At 46.9% G+C, this 21682-nt stretch overlaps 1 protein-coding gene across 1 annotated transcript in view; it reads left to right on the top strand.

Annotated features, from left to right (window-relative positions):
* Nucleotides 1–20634, top strand: part of STXBP1 (syntaxin binding protein 1) — a 34604-nt gene extending 13970 nt beyond the window's left edge. The window contains exons 10-18 of the mRNA XM_063081803.1: nucleotides 847–907; nucleotides 2278–2343; nucleotides 3087–3167; nucleotides 5131–5269; nucleotides 6175–6284; nucleotides 7523–7624; nucleotides 9272–9357; nucleotides 11156–11310; nucleotides 18743–20634. Coding sequence (XP_062937873.1) covers nucleotides 847–907; nucleotides 2278–2343; nucleotides 3087–3167; nucleotides 5131–5269; nucleotides 6175–6284; nucleotides 7523–7624; nucleotides 9272–9357; nucleotides 11156–11310; nucleotides 18743–18825 — 883 coding nt within the window. The 3' untranslated portion in view covers nucleotides 18826–20634. The remainder of the gene's footprint in view (nucleotides 1–846; nucleotides 908–2277; nucleotides 2344–3086; nucleotides 3168–5130; nucleotides 5270–6174; nucleotides 6285–7522; nucleotides 7625–9271; nucleotides 9358–11155; nucleotides 11311–18742) is intronic.
* The last annotated feature ends 1048 nt before the right edge of the window (nucleotides 20635–21682 follow it).

Here is a 21682-nt window from a genome sequence, read left to right as displayed (position 1 = left end):
ATCTTCCCTGTTATTTTACCCACAGTTTCTGAGCAAGAACTGATGTTTATATATTGAACTATATACCTTGTTCTAAAAATGTTTCAGAATGAAAGTGTTTCAGAATGTTTCAAATGTTTAAGCTTTGCTGTAAGACCTTTCAGCTGCAGATAACAATTTTGCTTTTTCAGAAAGACACATTCTGTTACTTTGAGTTGCTGATAGCCTCAGAAAATTCACGTGGAAGAGTGAGAAAGTACTATCTAGCCTTGGATAGTTCTGTTGTTTAGAGAAGTGGTCTCCAAACTTTTTTTATCACTAAACTTAAAAAAAATCCCACGTTTCCAGAAATTAAATGTATTTATGAATTAGATATATGCTTTATTGTACTAATATGTGTATTTTACAACATACATATGATTGTGTATTTTTCAAACATAAACTATGTATGTTTCATTATGTATATTCAAACATATATTTGAAAAGGATGAGGTAAAATAAACATAAATGGATGTTTTAATATTTTCTTCTCTTTTCCCCTTGAATCATCTGGCACTTTCCACTCTGGAGACCACTGATTCAGAACATTAATTAGAAAAATGATGTGTCTTTCTTCACTTAGAAATCACTTTAAATGCATACCTTACTGGTATAAACAATAAATGGTTAAAGCCATTTCATACCATTGAAAGATCCCAGACACCACTTTATACAATTTGACTTTCTTTTTTATAGCTGGTATTCAATCTTACTGGCAGGAAAAGTTGCACATATTCCTAAAGGAAGAGTATCGCATGACTTCTGTAGTATCCATAGAGAGGCCCTTGGTGTTGCTGTGAAACTTAGCTGTCCCCTTCTGTCTTCCAGGGAAGTCACCCGGTCTCTGAAAGATTTTTCTTCTAGCAAGAGAATGAACACTGGAGAGAAGGTAAACCCATAACAACGCTCAGAAGCCCTGGAAATTGGTCTTTACCTTCTCTCTAGGAGCAGGAAAGATGCCTTCTCAGTATAAGACTGGTTAGCTAGCGAGGTTGTATTCCTCTGTTCATTTAATATCATTTTGTCTTGTTTTTGCATTCAAGATTCAGATCAGAAGCCCACACCTTTTGATATTTATAAAGAGCCACTTTTTGTTATTCTGTAATATTTACTGTTTTGGATTGTGGTTCATTTTAAACCACAGGAACCGAGACCATTTTTTTTAGCTTGTGGTGGAATTAGAATCATAACCTGACTTACCTAGGTCTCTCCTTATTTATCCTGACTGTATATCAGAGGTGGCATACCCATCTTGGTCAAGAGAAGTAGACTTACCAAAATGTAGCTCCCTTGCTTAAAACCATTTAGTGACTTCCAGTTCCCTAGAATAAAGCCCTACCACGGACAAGGCCTAGTTGTCAGGCCCCACAGGCCTCTGTCTGATCTCATCTCTGCTTCCCTTCATCTCACCCCAGCCTTCCTACCCCAGCCATGCCAGAATTCTCTTGCTTCAGGCCTTGCTGGGTTCTTTGGCTCAGTCATTGTTTCCTCAGGTAAACCTTCCCTGGCCCCCTCCCTAGACTAGTTAGGTGCCTCTGCTAGGTGCACCCACACTGCCTGGTGAATCCCCATGACAATCCCTAATCCACTCTATTGCAGTGGGTTATTGGCTCCTCTGCTAGATGTTAAACTCCATAATGCAGAAAATTTTTTTTTTTTCTCTGTCCTTGTATCTCCAGCAACTAATAGTGCCTGGTGTGTAGTAGTAATTCAATAAATTTTTGTTGGACAGATGAATGAGATCAGATGGGTCACACAGTTAGAAAGTAAACAGATCCATCTCACCTGCTGGGATGCCGACTCTAGCCTTCTCTAACCTTCTCCCTACTTTCTACCTGTCTACACAACTATAGCTTTTCTGCTGTGATGAAATGCAAACTTGATGCCAAGACCGCTTGATCTAAGGATGCAGAAAAGCAATGTGTAGAAGAAAAGTCTTTTTTTCCTCTCGGCAAGAATTATGCTCTCAATAACTTTCTAGTGTAATAAACATAGAATAAAAAACATAATTGCTAGTGTTCAGTGTTCAGTTCCCCACCAGTAAGACAGTCATGGTATTTGGATTAATATTTTTTGAACCATAGGCCTGGAAGTGTACACACGATTTTATGTTTAACAGACTCATTTTGAGAGTTTGCAGAGCATGCACTTGGGAAGTCAAGTGCTGGCTGCTGTCCTGCCCTGCACCCACTGGCATTGCAAAGCCTCATTAGGTCAAGGCCATTGGAGTGACATTATGTGCTTTCGTTTCCCTTGCAGACCACCATGCGGGACCTGTCCCAGATGCTGAAGAAGATGCCCCAGTACCAGAAAGAGCTCAGCAAGGTATGGTGATCTGAAATAGTCTATTTGAATCGTGAGTATAAGCAGCTGCAAAAAGATTTCTCAAAGACCTACTACTCTAATTAATTAATTCATTGAAATCCACAGATTTCTAGTTGTCTTCAATTTTTATTGAAAAGAAACGAAAAGCCAGGATAGGCAGTTTATTTCCTATCACTTTCTTTTCTCCTCTTTATCTTTCTTTTTCTTTATCCTTCCGATTCCCCTCCTGTTGGCGGGAGGCCTCAGTTCCTCACCATGGGGCCTCTCCACAGAGATGCTTGAGTGTCCTCATGACATGGCTTCCCCCAGAGTGAGTGATCTGAGAGAGCCAGTAGGAAGTCACAATGCCTTTCGTATCCTGATCTTGGACATCACATGCCATTACTTACTTAACACTGTTAGAAGTGAGTCACTAAAGTCAGCTCATACTCAAGAGGGGGGTATTAAACTCCACCTACTGGAAGAAGAAGTATCAAAGAATTTGTGGAAACATTGTAAAACTATCATACCACCCTATCCTCATAGAGGATTTCTTTTTCCTCTTGACTCTTTTAGAATGTGGTTTGTTCCTCTCTCCTCACATGTAACATTTTTTACTTTGTGATGTTCGTGTACCTGCTTATACACATGTTTTATCTCCTTTATGAGGCTAGAGACTCTGTAGTGCCTAGCACAGTATTTTGTATATAGTGGATGCTCAGTGATAATTCCTTGATCACGAACTCTTTTGTGTTTTTTCCTAGTATTCCACCCATCTACACCTTGCTGAGGACTGTATGAAGCATTACCAAGGCACCGTAGATAAGCTCTGCCGAGTGGAGCAGGTAAGACTCTTTCCTTCTCTTTCTGCCATGGCAAGTCTTCTGCCATGCCCATTTATGCAGCTGAATTTTAACATCTGACCTTGAACATCCTGCAGAACCATAGGAAATAGAAACGGGAAATCCTACTAGATCATGTTGTCTCAACTCTCTGGAGCTAGTGTGGTTCCACTCTCAATGGTAGGGACTAGATTGGTCTGGAATGCTGTGCCGTTTGGATTTTGCATGCCTGACTCTTTCCAAAGGATCTGTTTTCCCTGGAATGACTGAAAGATGTATGGGGTTCTGGGCCCTATATTGACAGAGCTGGCTGAATTTTATATTCTATATGTATTTTTCTCCTGCTGTTGCCAGGCCAGCTTTGGAGACCTAGAGGCTAAGAAAAGATAGTGCAGTAGCAGGTTAGAAATTCAGCCAAAGCATTACTCATCACAATTAGAATCATAAATAGAAAGTTTGGGATTTGAGATCCATCTCCATCACTGATTATTTGATGTGTCTATTTCTTTGCGCTTTATTTTCCTTATCTGCAAAAAGAAAATCACAGTGCTGACATTTTTCAGGGTATTGTGTGGAAGCACTAATCCTGACCCTCCACTGTCATTGTTACAACACTACTAAACTATTGGTCAACTTCTAAGGGAAGAGAGGACATTAAAAGCTTCTGAGGCCTCAACTGAAAGTCTCTTTTCACAGGAAAAACTAAGGTTCTCAGTTTGAAGCTAGGATTTACACCCTCTGGTTTGATGTGACAGGCTCAGCTTAGGTTTGTATACCCTGCCACCCTCCCCGAGATCATTGAATATTGTATAAGGGGAAGTGGCCCTGCTAAAATCCATCCATTTCCAGGTGGTTTTAGCAAACACGAACTGTGCTCTCCAAAATAACTTGACCATCTAGAAAACAGGTTATATACCTAGATCAGTAAAAATGCAATTTGGGATTAATTAATGAAAGTTTAAAATTTTTCAGAAGTGTTCAACAGTATCGTTGAACTAGTTACATTTACCTGGACTTACAGAGAGTGTTAGAATCAGGTCCTGTGGAACAAACATCTGTTGAGACTGGGAGTAGGACTGAGAGGTGAAAGGCCCATGAGAGGTTTCCCGCCTTCCTCAGACCCAGACTGGGAAGAGGCCATGCACTCAAGATCATAATTTGTATGGACTCCTGGGATCTTGAGAGAAAAATGGGAGCCTCCAGACAACTTCCTATGAGCTACAAAGGAAGCCATGGCTGTGAGTGTCTGAGACAAGACCAAATGGTTCTTGACTTGCTGAGACAGCCATCCTACTTTCTCCGCATCTGCGTCTTGCCTGAATCATGGGCGGGGGAATGGTCACTTGTGCTCACTGGACCCTTTCTCATCTCCAGTTCTTTTGTCAGCCCGTTTCTCTTCCTTCATCTCCCAGGGTTTGGATTTGCAGCTTTGGGGCCTCTTTTTTTTTTTTTTTTTCCTCCTAATCCTTAAAAAATGGTAGAAAGATTAAGAACAGAAGTTAAAACTCAAAAAGCATGTCCTTTGATGCCAGAGGAAACAGAGTAGAAAGAATCTCACCACACAAAGGCACCTTAAAATGCCCAAGCTTTTCATAGGAGGGAAGGGCATCCCTCAGTAGGGCCTTGTGCCGCTAGAAGACCTGCTAAGATTGAGTCTTTACCGAGGAATTGGCACAGGTACACTGGCACTCACCTGCAGGGAACAGGCTACCTTTAAGCAAGTAGGCAAATCATTGTGGTTTCTGTTTTGGGAGGTGAAGCTTTGGGGCTTTCATCCACTCTCACTCATGCTGTAGGAAACATGCTGATCACACTTGTGCTAATTGCAGTGCCTTGTGAGAGCAGAAGCCCCTGTTTAAGACCTTCCCCAGCCAATCCCAGACATTTATGGATCTCATGAATTTCCTAAGAGCCACCATCTCCCGACTGTCACCAGAAATGGGGCCAACAAGTGTGTTTTCTGCAGGATCTGGCCATGGGTACTGACGCCGAGGGAGAGAAGATCAAGGATCCCATGCGAGCCATCGTCCCCATTCTGCTGGATGCCAACGTCAGCACTTATGACAAAATCCGCATCATCCTTCTCTACATCTTTTTGAAGAATGGTTAGGAATGGTGGGGTCTAGAGGAGGGGATTGGCCCTTTCTTGGGGAAATTGCAACAGCTGAGAGAAAAAAACAGTGGAAAAGTTGTTTAAAAGATGTGGAAAGGGAAAGGAAAAGAAGATCCTAGGGCTTTTTCTGTTTTGGAAAGTGCAGTGTAGGCAAGTCAGTCGCAACTAGAGGCTGAACATCCTGCATGACTCTAGAGTTACTAACCGGCATGGAACGTACAGAAGGGGACAGGGCTCAGGAGAGAAGGGAGGCCTGACTGGTTTTATGGCCAGTTTACTAGAGCTCTACATTCCAGGTATTTTTAACTTGCGTTACATTTGTAATCTTAGCCTTTAAAGAACTGATTTTTACCCATATTATAGTTGCCCAGGTGTGTCCATTGTGCAAAAGATGGATAGGACTCCCTTGTCCAATTTGACTTTGATGCAGGGCAGGTGTGGGCAGGGAATGCTGAGAAGCAGGAGACAGATGGAAATACAGTCATGCAGCACACAACAGACCACACACGCAACGGTGATCATATATGGCTGTGCCATGTAGCCTCGGGGTGTAGTAGGTATACCACCTAGGTTTGTGCAAGTACATACTATGATTGCATGATGACGAAATCGCCCAAGAACGCATGTCTCAGAATGTATCCCCATCACTAAGCGACAAGCGACTGTACAGACCATGGGGCAGTTGCTGATGCTCATCACTTGGGACAGAGTGGCTTGAGCAGACTTGGGATCCTTATTCTGTCTTTGTCTTACAGTAAAGTTGATGTGGTAGACAGATTCGTGTCCACTGACCCTAAGGAGAAGAAGGGCTACCCTCCAGCCCTAGGTGGTGGCTCAGCTCTGAGTGTTGCGACGCATGGTGGGGGGATGTGGTGATTTGGTGTCTTGTTCCCTCAGGCATCACCGAGGAAAACCTGAACAAACTGATCCAGCATGCCCAGATTCCCCCGGAGGACAGTGAGATCATCACCAACATGGCTCACCTCGGTGTGCCCATCGTCACAGATGTAAGGGCCTGCTCTGCTCACGGGGAGGGAGGAGGGAAGCAGGAAGCAGGCATGTCTTGTCTACTTTTGCTCAATCACGACATCTTATGACACACGCTCACACCCACACTCAGCTTCAAGGACAGATGAAATCAGAGGGATAAAGGTGTAAAGGTATAAATAAAATAGAGGCACAAAGTCACAAACCTAGGTGTGCACATCAGGGAGTCGTGCATTCATTAAAACTTAGCCATGTCTCCGAACCAAACCAAAACGGGGATCACCCTGGTTTCATCCGTCTTATCTTGAGGTCAGTCTGGCTTTACCTTTGGACACCTTAGACTCAGCATCTTCTGTGAGGATGAGAACAGGATATTTAGAGTTGAACAGTTTTGCCACCTCTGAGTCTTCTGCACTGGTGTGATTCAGAACCAAGTCAGAGCAGGTTGTCTGGGAGGCCTGGACCACACCACTTGCTCTAGAAGAGGCTCAGGTTGGGCCCACCAGGACCTGTCCAAAACACTCTGCTACGACCTCACCTGTGGGAGCCCACTGTGTGCTTGCTTTCTACAGGCAGTTGGTTTGCTAATACAGCTAGAATCACACATGTACTCCCTCTGGAATCTTAACAGCTTTGTTCTGTTGCCACCAGACCATAAATCTGTAACTGGCAGTAGTTTGGTGTTTTCAGACCCTTGTTCACAAGAGGGATCAGAATGATGATGGAGATGACTCATTCAATACAACCCATGCTACTGAAATGAAATCAAAGAATAAGTCATACCCAAAGTAGTATTTTCTCCTGTGATAGACAGCAAACTATTTTTTTAAAATACATGCAGGTACTTCAAAAAGTTCATGGAAAGATTTGTATTATCTTTTAATTCTATTTTTCCACGAACTTTTTGAAGTACCCTTGTACTTTTTAGCAATTTTATGTTTACAGAAAAGTTGAGCAGAAAGAACAGAATTCATGTGCTGCCCCTCCAAACAAAAAAAAAGTTTTTTTAAAAAAATGGGACTTATTTATTTGACCCACATTTGCCATTTTTCATGACTTTAAAGAACCAGGTTTGCTCCAGATTCCTAGAAGGGGCACGTTTGGGGCTGTTCCAGGGAAGCCCTTCCCCCTTATCACTCTTTGCCAGTGCTAACTCTGAAGGGAGACCTTGACAAAATGTACAGAGATCAGTGGAAGTCACCTAGGGCCCAAGTGGCTTCTGACTCAAGAGTCTCCTCTTGTGTGTGTTTGTGTTCAGTCCACACTGCGTCGCAGGAGCAAGCCAGAGCGGAAGGAGCGCATCAGCGAGCAGACCTACCAGCTCTCCCGATGGACCCCAATTATTAAAGACATCATGGAGGTCAGTGATGGGGGTGTGGTGAGGAAGAACCAGGGCCCAGGGCTGTTCATGTCACAGCCCAGATGCTTCCAACTTCACCTGCTCAAAGGTGGCAGTGACACACTGGGGTTTTCTTCCCTTGAGGATTTCCACCCAGGTCTCCAGGGCTCTTTTGGCCTCACAGCACACCTTGTCTGGAGCATTTATGAGGAGCTGAGAGACGGACAGATGCAGATCCCCAAGATCCATTTGTTGCTCATGTCTTGGAGGATATAGCCCCATATTATAGAGACTGCTTGGTGGTACCATGTCCACAGAAGGCAAGCACATCACAGTGTCTCAAAGGTCAGATGAGGCACACGCACAAACGGCACACTGAGACATGGTGTGCCTTGCACACCTCAGCCGGGCATGCAGGGCCTCTGGAATGAGACCCAGCCTGCCCCTGCCTCCTCTCCCACTGCCTCCTCCTAAGCCTCCACATGCCAGCAGATCAGACCTCCACTCTTCTGTCCATTTCCTGAGTCCTGCTTTCCTTCAAAGTCCCCTTCAGTTCTCACCGTTTTCATGAGCTGCCCTACCCGTCTGACCACCTAGCACCATGGAGGCTTCCTCTGAACTCCTGTAGCATTTTTGCTGCTCTGTGTTTTGGGTCATTTTTTTATACGTTGGTCCTGCCCCCACTGTCCTCTGGCCTGGAGTCTTGCATGCAGCAGGCATTCTGTGTTTGTTGGCTGGAAGGTACCGTGAGGTTGTGGACTTCACAGCAGCCCTGTGGTGCCGTCCCCTTCTCTTCCAATAGAGGGAGGAAACCCCACACAGAAGCCTGCACCAGTAGATCTTTGGACTTGGAGAGAATCTGCCCAACTTCTGCACTGGGCAAACAAAACTGGAGTGCAGAGAAGGAAGGGGCTCACCCAGGCTCCCTGCATTAATTGGTAGCAACCCAGGTGTTCCTACTGAGTTATACATTGAAATGAATACATTTTAAATATATAGAGTGAGTCAGCTTCCTATTTTTAAAACTCACAAACCAAAAGGATAGGTAAACACAAAACATCTAGAAACCAATTACATGTATTTGCCTTGTGGAATAGACAAAGCCAGCCCTTCTGCCTCATCCCTTCCTATCTCCTCTGTCCCCTTTTTATCCCCTTACTCCCGATCCCCGCCAGAGACGTGTGTGGGCTTCCCATGGTAGCTGTTAGGAGGAGTGTGGATTTCTAGGCAGCAGGAGGTGGATAGCAGGAACCCACCCACCAAGTAATTAGATCCTTGAAAAATGCAGGGGTAAGGTAAGGCATTCCTCTGCCAGAGAGACCCTGCCTGTTCCTAGTTTATACCAGGCTGATGGCAAGTGTGAGGAACTTAGTGGACAAAATGCAACATTTGTAACCTCATGTAGATTGTAAAAAAAGAATAAATTGGAAGAGAAGCAAAAAACATTAATGCTTTGTTTTTTTTTTAAAAAAACACTTCTCTTGAAGAGCAGACCTACAAACTTATCTCAGCATAGCAGCTGGTTACGGAGCATCTGCTTGGCCGACACTGGTGTTGCAAACCTGGTGGTAGTTTTTGCTGACTTGTTCTTCAAATCATCTCTCCTTGGTTCCTGTTAGCCCTTTTGGAACAGATGGCAGACCTCACATCTGTCTTTTTTCTTTCCAGGACACTATTGAGGACAAACTTGACACCAAACACTATCCTTACATCTCTACGCGCTCCTCTGCCTCCTTTAGTACCACTGCTGTCAGGTAGGCGAGAAACCCCTGAGCAGCCAAGGGGAGAACAGATGGGGCCTTCTGTGGTCTGATGTCAGCTGTGCAGCCGCCTGCTGTGAGGCGGCATGATCCACAAGAACCTCCTGCAGCTTCTTGTCACAGCCAGAGTGCAGGCCAAGTCCTTCCAGCAGCCCATGCAGTCCTACACCGTCTGGCTTCCCATCTCCTCTGACTCCTTCCTCACGCTCCCTTCACTCCACTCCAGCCACGCCAGCCTCCTTGCTCTGCCTTGAACAAGCCAGTCCTGTTTCTGCCTCAGGACCTTTGCACTTGCTTTTCCTTTGCCTGAGTGTCGGTCCCCAGATATATCTGCCCTCAAGTGCTTCCTTCTCCAATCCTCCCTAAGCGCGCTGTTTACAATTGCGGTACCCTGGTGTTCACAGCAGCGTTACTCATCATAGCTCAAGTGTGGAAACAACTGGAATATCCACCACCTGATGAATGGGTAAACTGTGTACATCTGTACAACGGCTCCTGAGAATGGTCAGGGCTACACATGAACTTGGGACAGTAGGGTTAGCAGCTCCAGAGAGGGTCACCCCAGTAGTGGTGACCGTGCCATTCCCAGATTGACACTCCTTAGGACGAGTACCTCTTTGTCCCTCATCTCACCTTTTCCCGCCTGTTCTCTCTCTTGCCCCTCCTCTTTCTGTCTTCTCTTTTAGCCTTCTCCTGGGCCTAGGCCAAGGCCTGTGGTGGTATCTGTGGCATGGTGCAACCCCTCTGATGGTAGTAGAGGTGGAATGTTTATTGCCAGACCTGGAATAAAATACAGAGTCCCAAGTAGTGCCACAGCCAAGCTGGTCGGTATCAAATTATATCAGCAGGATATCAAATGATTGCACAGGGAAAGGAAGTGATTGTGAGATTCTCTGTGCTGGCCCTAATCGTCCCCTGCCCCATGCCCCCACTTTGCCCTCCAGATTTGGCAGTGACCGCAATGCTGTCATAATCAGGAAGAAGGGCAAAGCACATCAGTGTCCGGAGGAGACTTGCTCCCTTGTTTTCTTTTGCCCACTTTCTTACCCTGGAAGCAGTCCATTCCTCCCTGTTACTGAGTCCAGGGTAAAGACCTGTTGAGGGCAGCCCCCCCCAGGAGCCACCCCACCACTGGAGTATCCTTCCCTGACTACAGCTGCATTTTTCAGGAGGCAGCTCAGTGCCACCAGGGAAGCCTCCCCCGGTGATGCCTGGACAGGGCTCCATGGCTTCCCCTGTGCTTGTCCCCATGGCACTGAGCTTTCAACATAGCACGATTTGGACCTGCTTCCTTCTCTCCACCCATCCTGTTAAGCTGCAGTCTCTTGGTGGGCAAGGGCTGTATCTCCAGGAGAAACAGGCTGGGGAGATCCCAGCCCATCTGAGGCACTCACTCGGGACATGTTTGTCCAGGGAATAGATGTGCCAGCCTGAAGGCAGACCTCACACTCTGTCATCACTGCCCACTGCCGGCAGAGTGTCCCAAAATGCTCAGAAATATACGTGATATGGAGTCATTGACACCTGCATGAACATCATGCAGCCAATGCTGTGGACAGAACCTGTGTGCTGCCTGCATATTTCTAAGAGAGTGACAAGGTCACAGCACAGGCGCTTGTAGTGACTCTTCTCCCAGCAGCGAAACCACTTGAAAATTGCATTGCAGTGAAATTTAGCCAGCACTACTGTCTACTTTGTTTGGGGTATTGATGTACAGAATTAATGTGAAAATAAACCACTGAAGTATGAAGCACTAGATACATAATTAATTTCTCTCTCTTTTTCTCCTCAGCGCCCGCTATGGGCACTGGCATAAGAATAAGGCCCCAGGGGAGTACCGCAGCGGCCCCCGCCTCATTATTTTCATCCTTGGGGGTGTGAGCCTGAATGAGATGCGCTGTGCATATGAGGTGACCCAAGCCAATGGCAAGTGGGAGGTGCTGATAGGTGAGTGGGCATGCTTTCCGGGGTGGCTGCTTCATTGCAGTTGGACTCCATCCCATGCTTTGGTGTTGCATTCTGTAGTAGACTCTTCATTCCCCGGGCAAAATTTAGTCTCTGGGGAACTGTTTGCGGATGGTGGAAGCTAAGGGTCAAAGGGTTCCTTCCTCCTGTGTCTCTTGCTAAAAGGCAGCATCATAAGGGAGAAGTGCCTGGTCATATTGTCTAATAGACTCAGGCTCAAATTGGTGCTCTACTATTGCCAAGTGGGGTCACCTTGAGCCACTGACATGACCTCTGCAAGCTACCATTTCCTTTCCCGACAAAATGGGGTTAAGAGCACCCATTTACAGCCCTGCACTAGGCCTCAGGTGAGATTTGTCAGTTTCCCAGCAGTGGGCCTCATGCACAGGAGATGTTCAGTGAATAGCAGGTAGATCATTACCCTCCTGCTACTGTGCATCAGCCAGAGATTGCTGTACAGCAAGAGAGCAGGTATTGCCTCGAACCCATCAGCCTGGCTGTGGGACTCTGCTAAGGGCTCCCACAGCCGGTTCCTGCCATTTTCCAGGTCTGCCATACCCTCTCTGGTTTTGCCTGTTAGTTTTCCAGAAAAGAAGCAGCTCTTAAGAGGTGGTTTGATGCAGCAGGCGGTTTTTCTCCTTTTTCATGCCTTCAGGAGCTTCTGCAATTTCTAGGGCTGGAAGAGTGAGCTGAGAAAAATCTTGCTTTCTCCAGATGCCTTTCTTTTCATCCCTCCTGCCCTTAGCAAAATGGAGTCGCACCTGCCCAGGGTCCCTGTTGACCTTGATTGGCAAGAGGCTGTTATGTGTACTGCCCTGGCCGGGCTCCATCCTCAGTGGGTACAACTCATGCTGAGTGAGGCATGAGTCCAGGGTTCTTGGTCTGCCTTTGGAGGGGGTGTGCTCTGCACCCAGTGGGGAATTCTACTCTCCAGGGCCTGAGGATTGCCTCATAGGCCATTTAATATGAGCTGCTGCGGGAGAGGCCCTGAGCTGCACCAGCTGGGAAGGCTTCTCTGACCTCCCCCATAGGTCATAGGTCCCCTGTATACCCACTGCTGGTCAGAATCCCTGGCACACTCATTACCCTGATAGCAAGTGTCAGTTTTATACCTCCAGTTTGGGGTGACCAAGTCACAGTACCCCCCTCTCCACTATCCAAGCAAGCAGTCTCCATAGAGCAGTCCATATGGCTGTTTGTGGGTTTACCAAAATGGACCTGGGGCTGTCAACCCTCCTTCTTGATACCACAATCCAGTGGGGAGACTGTACATACCCCGCCAAACTCCCTCAAGCTTCCCTGGTCTGGTCACCAGTTCTCCCTATAATTGTTTTTTCCTTTTCATTGTGTATGCCCCCGTGACAAAGCCCTCTGTTCCCTGCTTGCATATATGTTGCATGAATACGTTGGATAATTCTGAGCTCAAACACAGCTTTCCTGGACAGAAGCTGTCACAGCCAGGCTTTGGGTGTAATTCCTTCTCTTCACCTTCGGACCTGACTCGAGGTTCCTTGTTGGGAGGTGGAAACTGGGGATGTGAAGTTGCCCATGCAGATTCACAGAGGAAACTGTGCAGACAGCCGATGTCCGCTGTGTGGCCCCACCCGCTTCTGCATGACCACCGCCTCGCTGCTGTGGGCGTGTGTGTGCTTGTGTGTGTGCTCGCACGTGTGTGTACGTGTCGTGCTTTCTCATACCTCATTGGCTGCAGAAAATGTAGGCCTAAGTTGGCATGTTCCTGTAACATACCTTTGTTCAAGCAGTCAGCTGGCCTCTGTTCTCCCGCAGGTTCTACTCATATTCTTACTCCCACCAAATTTCTCATGGACCTGAGACACCCCGACTTCAGGGAGTCCTCTAGGGTATCTTTTGAGGATCAGGCTCCAACAATGGAGTGAGAGCCAAAGAAACAAAGTAAAAGCAGCTTATTACAGAAAAGAAACTCTTCCACTCTGAAGGGTTTTCTTTGATTATTCCGTCACTCTTTTTATTTTTCCCTTTTTAGTTTTTTATTTTTTGATTTCTTTTTTAAACAAGAAAATGCTTGCAGTTTTTACCACCGATTGAAAATGTGTCCAGTGCCACCTTCACACCCTGCAATGAACCCCCCTGGGCTCCAACGTGCCAGCTCGCTCATGCCCTGGTTTACATGCTGCTCAGTCACACAGCTGCAGGCCACCTGCTGCATTTTAACTACAGAGGGAGCTGGAGGTTGAGGGATACCGAGGCATGGTGCCCAAGCCTGCTGGCCCAGGGCTGAATCGGTGGGCACCCTTTGTGGGTGCGTGAGTTTGAGAATGAGGCCAGCAAATACGCAGGGGAAGGCCATGGCCAAGAAGGCAGACAGCTGGTGGAGATACCTGCAGGCACCTGATCTGGAGGGAGGCTTGGCAGAGAGCATCAGAATAGGCTCCAGATCAATGGTGGTTAGACGTGTGAGTACCTTTTTCTAGGACAGGCACTTCTCAAAGATCAAGTTCTGTGGGGCAACTAGGTAACAAGTTGCCAGGTGCTTGATGAACTTCAGTCTTCAGTGGGAAGACCTTTGACTCGTGTTTGTCTGCACAAAACATACTTAATAGTCACTTGTTCTTTCAGTAATTGCCTTTGTTTTAATTCTCCTGTGGATCCTTTCAAGAGTCGAGTAATAAATCACACCCCTCTCTCCCACTGAAGGCTCTTGGAAAGGTCTGAGAGCCTTCACGAGAAATCTGTTCTTGATATGCTGTACAGTTCTAAAGAGTTGTCTTCTCTCCCCCACCAACCCTGTTTCCAGAACCTGTTGTCTGTGGATAGACTATCCACATTTTTGTCTTCAAAATTGTCCTTGTTCCTTCCTCTCTCTTTCCATCCTTCGTATATGCTGGGAACCTCTTATGATGTGTTTAAATGGCAAACTGATGCTGGAACACTCCATCGTAGCAGTAGTCACTCCTGAGCTCTGTTATAAATTCTGTGATGAGGCCACATTTTGTGTACCTGACTTTGCCTTGACAATGGACCCTAAAAACGCCCCTTTCACCCTGAGCTGAGATGTGGCCCAGTGAGTCACAGAGTGTGAGTCACCTGTGTGCAGCGGAGAGAGACCTGGACTCCAGCCCCAGCTTCTCTGCAAGCTCCCGTTGACTGTGACTGCGAGAGGTTACCCCCACTCTCTGGGCCACAGCAGATGATCATAGGGAGGCTGGATCACAGTGCCCCAGCACTCCTTTGAGCCCTGACAGTCTGTAAATTCAGTAATTCAGATTCGTGCCTCGAACCATGCAATTCTACCCATATTCTCAGGTTCTGGTGATCCTCAGGGGAACTGCCCATCAGGACCTGGGCTAGATAACATCAGAAGTGTGCTTGATTATAGAAAGAAAATGGTGCTCCATCTGAAAGGTAGGCTGTCTCCTCTTCCATCCTCTCCTTGGCAGAGAGACAGCGGCTCCAGGTAGCAGTGAGCTAAGGAACAGCCAGCAGTCAGGAGCCAGGGAAGTGTAGGTGGGGTTGGCCATGGGCTGCAGCTCCCATCCGCCTGGGCTTGACTTCCCCTAGAAAGAAGTTAAAAAGTCATAAATAAAAGCAGTTTTAAAAAAAGTCATTCCTTAGAAGCACCTTGATAGGCTGTAAATCTGAGACATCTGGTTCTGTTTGCACATGGAAGGTAGGTGGATGGCATTTGCTGAAAGATGTATTTTAAGATTTCTAAAGTGTTCAGTCGAGACCGCAGCAACAGCAGACCACTTGCAGGATCTGAAATAACCACAAACCTGAACCCCAAGGGCTCCTGCTAGGGTTAAGTTTGGGATTTCCAGCTTTAAAAGAAGCCTCTCCTATGCAGAATATTTTCCTTTGTTTTATATTGGATTAGCAGAAAGGGTCTCAGCTGCCAGCAGAACACAGAGCAGATAGACTCTGGTTGTATGTTTTTGGCTTCCGAAATAATTTTCTGGGCAGTGTTGGATTTTAGAGAGTTCAGTTAAGAAGAGAGGCACAGAGCCCTAATGCCATTGAGGTCAGAAAGCAGATGAAAATCTGACGTGCCCCTTCTGTTCTGATCATCTAGGGAACAAAAGCACAGAACAACGCGGAATGTTAGAGAGCCTGAGCTTTCTCCTAAATATTGGTATTGTGGCAACTTATCTTTTAAGAGTTTTCCTGGGCAGCAGTGAATGAGAGTGTTCCCAGCAGGTGTTGTGCATGGGTGAAAGGCCTTACCATGTCCTCCCAGCCCCTCTCTCTCCGGTAGCCGAGGCCAGCTCCCCAGAGGTCTGGGTTAACCACCACGTCTCATCTTAATCCCCGCTAATTGCCCCTCCAAATTTTCTAAGAAATGAAATCTTTTTTTTTTTTTTTTTTTAAAGATGACCAGTAAGGGGATCTTAACACTTGACTTGGTGTTGTCAGCACCACGCTCTCCCAAGTGAGCCATGGGCCAGCCCAGAAATGAAATTTTTTGATTAGATTTTTAGCTCTGTGCTCTGGTTGGTTTATGTTAAAAGTACCTATTATTAAGAAATCTCCAGGAGGCTGTCAGAGCAAGTGAAAGAGAACTGAAAGGCTGGATTAGACCTATTGTATTACAGGTACCACTTGGGAGAAAGTTCTTGTTTTAATATGAAATATTTTGCTTTATTCCAGATTGGGGTCAGGTAAGTTTGATTTTTCATTGAGACACTAAGATTAGAATGTGAGTTCAGAGCCAACCTACTGCCCAGCTGCTATTTAAGCACTCACTTGCACGTCCCCTCCCGTCCTAGGAGGTCACGGAGAGACCAGAGCCATGGCTTCTGGTCCTGGCCGTGCCACCACCCTGCCCTGAGCAAGCATCTACTGCTCTGGCCTTCATTTTTACCATCTGTGGGATCAGGGGGGTGGGCCAGTTCCCTGTTTCCCAAACCTGGCTGATCATCAAATGCACCTGGGTTGCTTTCAAACGTACACGTTGTCTGGCACTGCCCTGGATGTTCTGAATCAGGAGGCTGTTTCAGCCAAATTCAGGAATGACTAGACCAGCAAGTCTGTGAGAAGTCTTTTGATTTTTCCATTCTGTCAGTGTAGATAGAAGGAGCTTGCTGTGTCTAGTCTACAACTTTGAAAACATATAAACAGCCATTTGGCTAGGCCTCAGCTTAGTCTTTGGTGACTACTGTTCACATTGAATAATCTTCCAGTTTTGTGGAATAAAAGGGACACTCAGAGCAGTACAATTCCCTTGATGCTCTCGTCTGGAAGGCCAACATGGTCAGCCATCTGTGGGTTCCCAGTGAGAACATTTGCAAAATGTGGAGTACAGATTCATCTGGCTCAATTTGCAGTGTTCATGGTGGTAAAAATCTTGACCAATGTTATTAAAACAAAACAGATTATTGAGTGTCAAGAACTGGATTTCAGGTGATTTATATAAATACCGACCAGTCTGGTCCCTTTTAAGAGGCCAGGTAAGTTGAGGCCCAGGAACGTGCCTGTTGCTGAGAATCTTTTAGATCTCACTGACTGTCTCCAATACTTGGCCCTGGAATTTTTCTTCTTCAGTCAAGACTGGAACACCAGATGGTCAGTGATCAATTAACATCAGAAAATTCTAGAGCACAGATTCCCTAGCCTCTTCCTGGCTTCTCCCAAATCCCAAATTTGCATGTAAGCAATGGTAGGGAGTACTTTGGGACAGGCATCTGCTCGGAGGAACCCGTTTAGATTTTGTCTCTCAGTCAAGTCTGGCTTCTTGTTTCCTGGACTCAGTTGGATAGAAAAGGAGAGGTAGGTTAGGGACTATGTTCTCTGGCATTGCGCTTATGGTTGTTGCCTTTAACTAGGAAGCTCACAAGGTAGCCCCACATTCTATGTGCAGAGGCTGTCTTTCAGTGTCTAGACATACAGTCTGCATCAGGGTGACATGTGGAAGGCTCTCATTCTGACAATGGCTCACTCTTCAGAATTTGGGGCAAACCTTGTAACATTTTGTCCTTTTTCATCATTTGTGTGGCAGCCATTGACCTCTTTCAGCGCTAGTAGGAAGATTGGTAAGGTCACAGCAATGAGTGCACTGCTGGGGAAAGAGGTGCTGTAAATATGCCCAGGACCTACTCCTGAAACCTGCATCATGTTTGCTTAAGGAGCCTCAGGTCTGCAGGATGGAGAGTCAGCCTCAGAGTACAGGCCGCTGCCAGCTGCATGCTCAGGGCATCAGGCCGGCGTCCCTGGGAAGGAGCCGAGGACTGGTGGCTCACTCAGAGCAGCAAGTGGGTGGCTGGGGCTTGAACTGGAGAGAATGGGATGAACGAAGAAGCCCCTCACACTAGATAGTACTTTACATGGTTTCTGCTGGTCTGGATTGAGCAGAAAGGCCCACAGTTCTAGCAGTCTTAGCTCAGCTGAGCAAGTAGTGGTCAAAGGCATAGGGACCCTGGTATTGGAGTCACACCCAACCAGCCAGCCAAAGCCGCCTTTTGCCTGCCCTTGGGGTAGAAATCTGGCATCCAGAGGTTTCTGCTCCTGACTCCCATGAAGGCCCCTTTCCTTGCCCACCTCTCCAGGGAGGCACATTTTCAAGTACGGATCTCTTTTGTTCAGTTCTTCTTCCACCAGGATCTTTCTTTGAAGCCCACTGCTGCATGTGTGGGGGCCTCATGCTCACACCCCACCCCAGTCACTTCTGTTCTGTTTGATCAAGTCCATGTCCAAACCACATGGTCCATGCATCTTTGTTTACTGCACTTATTAGATCTCTCTCCTTATGAAAAAGGCCTTCATTTCTTTTTCTTTTCTCTTTTTTTATTTTTGCCTTAGAATTATATCTAATTCCATTAGCTTAAATTTTTGCAAGCATTTCTAATCTCTTACAATGTGCGGTCTCTGCAAGGTAAGGCCTCAGGTCCCCCATCCCTTCCCCTTTCACACCTGAGGTCCCACCCACCATGGAGGTGCCACCCAATTGGGTGGCTCCAAGGGGTCTGTGGATTCCCCCAGGGGCCTTTGCCACCAACTTCCTCTGCCAGGCACTACCAGGCACCATTCTTTCCACACACTGCCCCCCTACCAACTCCTGCCCCATTCTCTACTTTTTCCCCTGTCATGCTGTTTGGAATTTCTCTCCCTGGCTTCCCCTTGAGCCCAAGGAGACTTAGAACTGCAGGTGCCCATCACCTGGCAGATGGCTCTGATCCTGGATGGAGAAGTGGCTCATTCCTTGGTATAGCCTGGGACCCTGTCTGAGCCAGAGGATGTGTTTTGTTTATTCACAGTCCCTAAATGTCCCCCAGGCCTATTGTGATAGAGCTCCAATCCCTGATCCCCTCCCTGCTTCCACTAGACCCAGGACAGGGTGGGGGCGGGGGGCAGGTACAGATCTGGGAATCGAGAAGCACAGGGAGGGAAGAGTGCTCGAAACTACAACTAGCAAGCTCACTGTCTCCTCTGCCTCCCCCAGGATCCACGCACATTCTCACCCCCCAGAAACTGCTGGACACACTGAAGAAACTGAATAAAACAGATGAAGAAATAAGCAGTTAAAAAAATAAGCTGCCCCTCCACACACAACCCTTCTTCCCACAGTGCTCTGCAGCTCCTGCGCCGCCAGGCACATGGTTACTTTGCCGACTTTCCGTCCGTCGCCTCCCCAGCTCTGCACGCCCTGGCCGGCACTGTCGCCACTGTGTTCTCGTGCTTAGTGATGCCCTCTTCTTGTTTGAGACAAAAGAAAATAATGCATTGTGTTTTTTAAAAAGTATCTTCTATATGTAAACTAAAAGAAGAAGCTCATGTGCAAGCATCATGCTGCAGAAGTCTTTGAACTGTTTGGAATGAATGGACGCCTTCTACCCCTTATGTATGATTCTGTGACCTTGTACATAACCCTATGCAACGTGTGCAAATGGCTTGAGTATGGAAAGGCAGAAGTTTGGGTGTTTTTAAAAACTTGTTTTGGGTTGTTCTTGTAGGGAATCATAGAGATGTCTGTGTTCTTGGAGTATTTCACACTGAGGATTAATCTGTTGCCTTCACTCCAGCTCCTACCCCTTGGGGCCAGCCCTCGTCTAGATAAGCCAGGAAGTGACAATCAGGGGATGTCTCCTGAGGTCTGAGGAGGAGCAGGCCTCTGTGCATTTCCCAGTGGCTCATGCCCCAGTGGGGTGGCTGTGGGTGGGGCTAGCAGTATCCGTGTAAAGCCAGACTAGCATCCTATCCACAGCCTGTCACTGCTGCTTCCCTGGCTGGTGCCCACAGTGCTGGGATCCTGAGGGAAATCCTTCTCCTCAGTCATGGCACCCAGTCATGGACAAGTGGAGAGCAAAGCCCCGCCTGGGAGAAGCAGTCCGGCGTGATCTTACTGACCAGAGCCCTTCCTTCCCCTCCATCACCCCAACAGCTCATTCTCTTTAGTCGGGTCACCCTAGGGAGAGTTCAAGGGCCAGCAGTGGGTTGGAACAGATGGGTTCTGGAGGCTCTGGTCAAGGGGCCCTCTGCTGTAGAGAAGGGCACTTGGCCTGAAGAATAGCCCATTGGATCCATACAGACTCTGTACTCCCCCAGCAAACAACTTTTGCTAGATTATCCTCAGTTTAAGATACTTCCTAATTCTTTATTTTGTGTATTATGAGGTTATATGTCATTGTGCTTGTAAGAGAAAATGAACAATTTGTTCTCTGTGTAAAAATTCAGCTGTAAAAACTTAGCTGTAAAGCAAAAATTAAAGCAGCAAGTGCAGGAAGGGTGCCCCACCATCCGCAGGACTCAGCAGTTCTTGCTCTCCAGTGGTGAGCACACCATTTGTTCTGCTGCTGTTGTCATGAAATATAATGACAGTGGAAGTCACAAAAATGTCCCTTGCCCAGCCCCCCCGCCGCCCTTTAACCCCCACAGATTGTGTGTATATTACTGTGTCTCGTGACGTCGTTGCAAACGTGTGGTGTATGCTAGTTCCGCGCGGCCCTGCCCGCTAGATGCATTGTGGTGTTCCCTTCTCAAGGCTTTGAAATCTGCCCTTTGCACTCAGACTAGTTTTCAGGTCTCTGCTCTCTGTGTCCCTTCTCCCCCTTAATATATCTTATTTCCTTAGGACAGAACTATAAGTACTTGCATTGGTTTGTTTCTTACTGTCACTGCCTGTTTTGTTCCCTCCCTCTGACCAAACTACGCTCATGCTTCAGGACCTTGTTTGTTGAACACGTTGGTTTTCTTTTCTGTTATTTATATTAAAATAATTTACAAAGAGGATATTTTAAAAAGGTTAGTCTGTCTTGAAACTTGTTTACCTTAAAATTATCAGAATCTCAGTGTTTGAAAGTATTGAAGCACAAACATGTATCATCTCTGTACCATTCTGTACTAGAGCACTCGAGTCTAATAAATAAAGAAATCAGCGCCCATTCACCGTGTCCAGGGTGACTGCCGGTCTGCTTTTACTTTGCAGAGTAGAAGGAGAAAGCTTTCTGCAATGGTCCACTGCAGAGGAGGCTGGCCATCCCCAGCTTCAGCTTGAGTCTTCTGGATCCAGGTCACTGTAACTTGCATTAGATCAATAGCTTTCTCACATTTGGGGGCAATCCATGAAGCTTGTTTGGGCCTCTGGCAGCAACAGGGCATTGCCTAGAAGTGAGGCAGTTCTTCCATCAGTTACCCTGTTTCTCCTGACTCTGAATGCCTCTCTATCTCAGTCACCACGGGGTTCTGTCTTTGCAGACACTCCCTCCTCAAGCATGTGGTGCCAGTGTACTTGGGGCATGCAGCAAGACTTCTGAAGCAGTGAGACTGCTCCTACTGTGTTCCTGCTGCCACACTGGCCAGACCAGGCAAGTAATGACTTTTCCAGATTGGAAGCTAGTGCACGGCCTATTGATCTTGAAGGAAGCCTGTTAGCAACCTGGGGAGGCTGCCAACAGACTGGCCCATCAGTGAGTAGACCCTAAAGTCAGGGTTCAGGTCATGAAGGAAAATTGCTGGAATGCTGGGCAGAGGGGGGTGGGGTTCTTGGTAGAACTTCTTTTTTTTTTTTTTTTTTTTTAAAGATGACCGGTAAGGGGATCTTAACCCTTGACTTGGTGTTGTCAGCACCACGCTCTCCCAAGTGAGCTAACCGACCATCCCTGTATAGGGATCCGAACCCGTGGCCTTGGTGTTATCAGCACCACACTCTCCCGAGTGAGCCACAGGCCGGCCTTTCTTGGTAGAACTTCTGTTTCTACTTTTTTGACCCTACTCGCTCTCTTGTTCAAATCCTGATCTCCTTCAGAGCACTGAGGAATCTGGTGATTCAAGGCCAGTTGGTGGAATTTGCACCACCACCACCCTGCCATAGGCTGGTGAGACTTGCCTTGTAAGGAGATAATGATGACAATGACTATTTGTTGACCATGTCAGGCCCTTCATG

The sequence above is a fragment of the Cynocephalus volans genome, chromosome 17 (genome assembly GCF_027409185.1).
Source record: "Cynocephalus volans isolate mCynVol1 chromosome 17, mCynVol1.pri, whole genome shotgun sequence".
NCBI lineage: Eukaryota > Metazoa > Chordata > Mammalia > Dermoptera > Cynocephalidae > Cynocephalus > Cynocephalus volans.
This window is presented reverse-complemented; position numbering and strand designations above follow the sequence as displayed.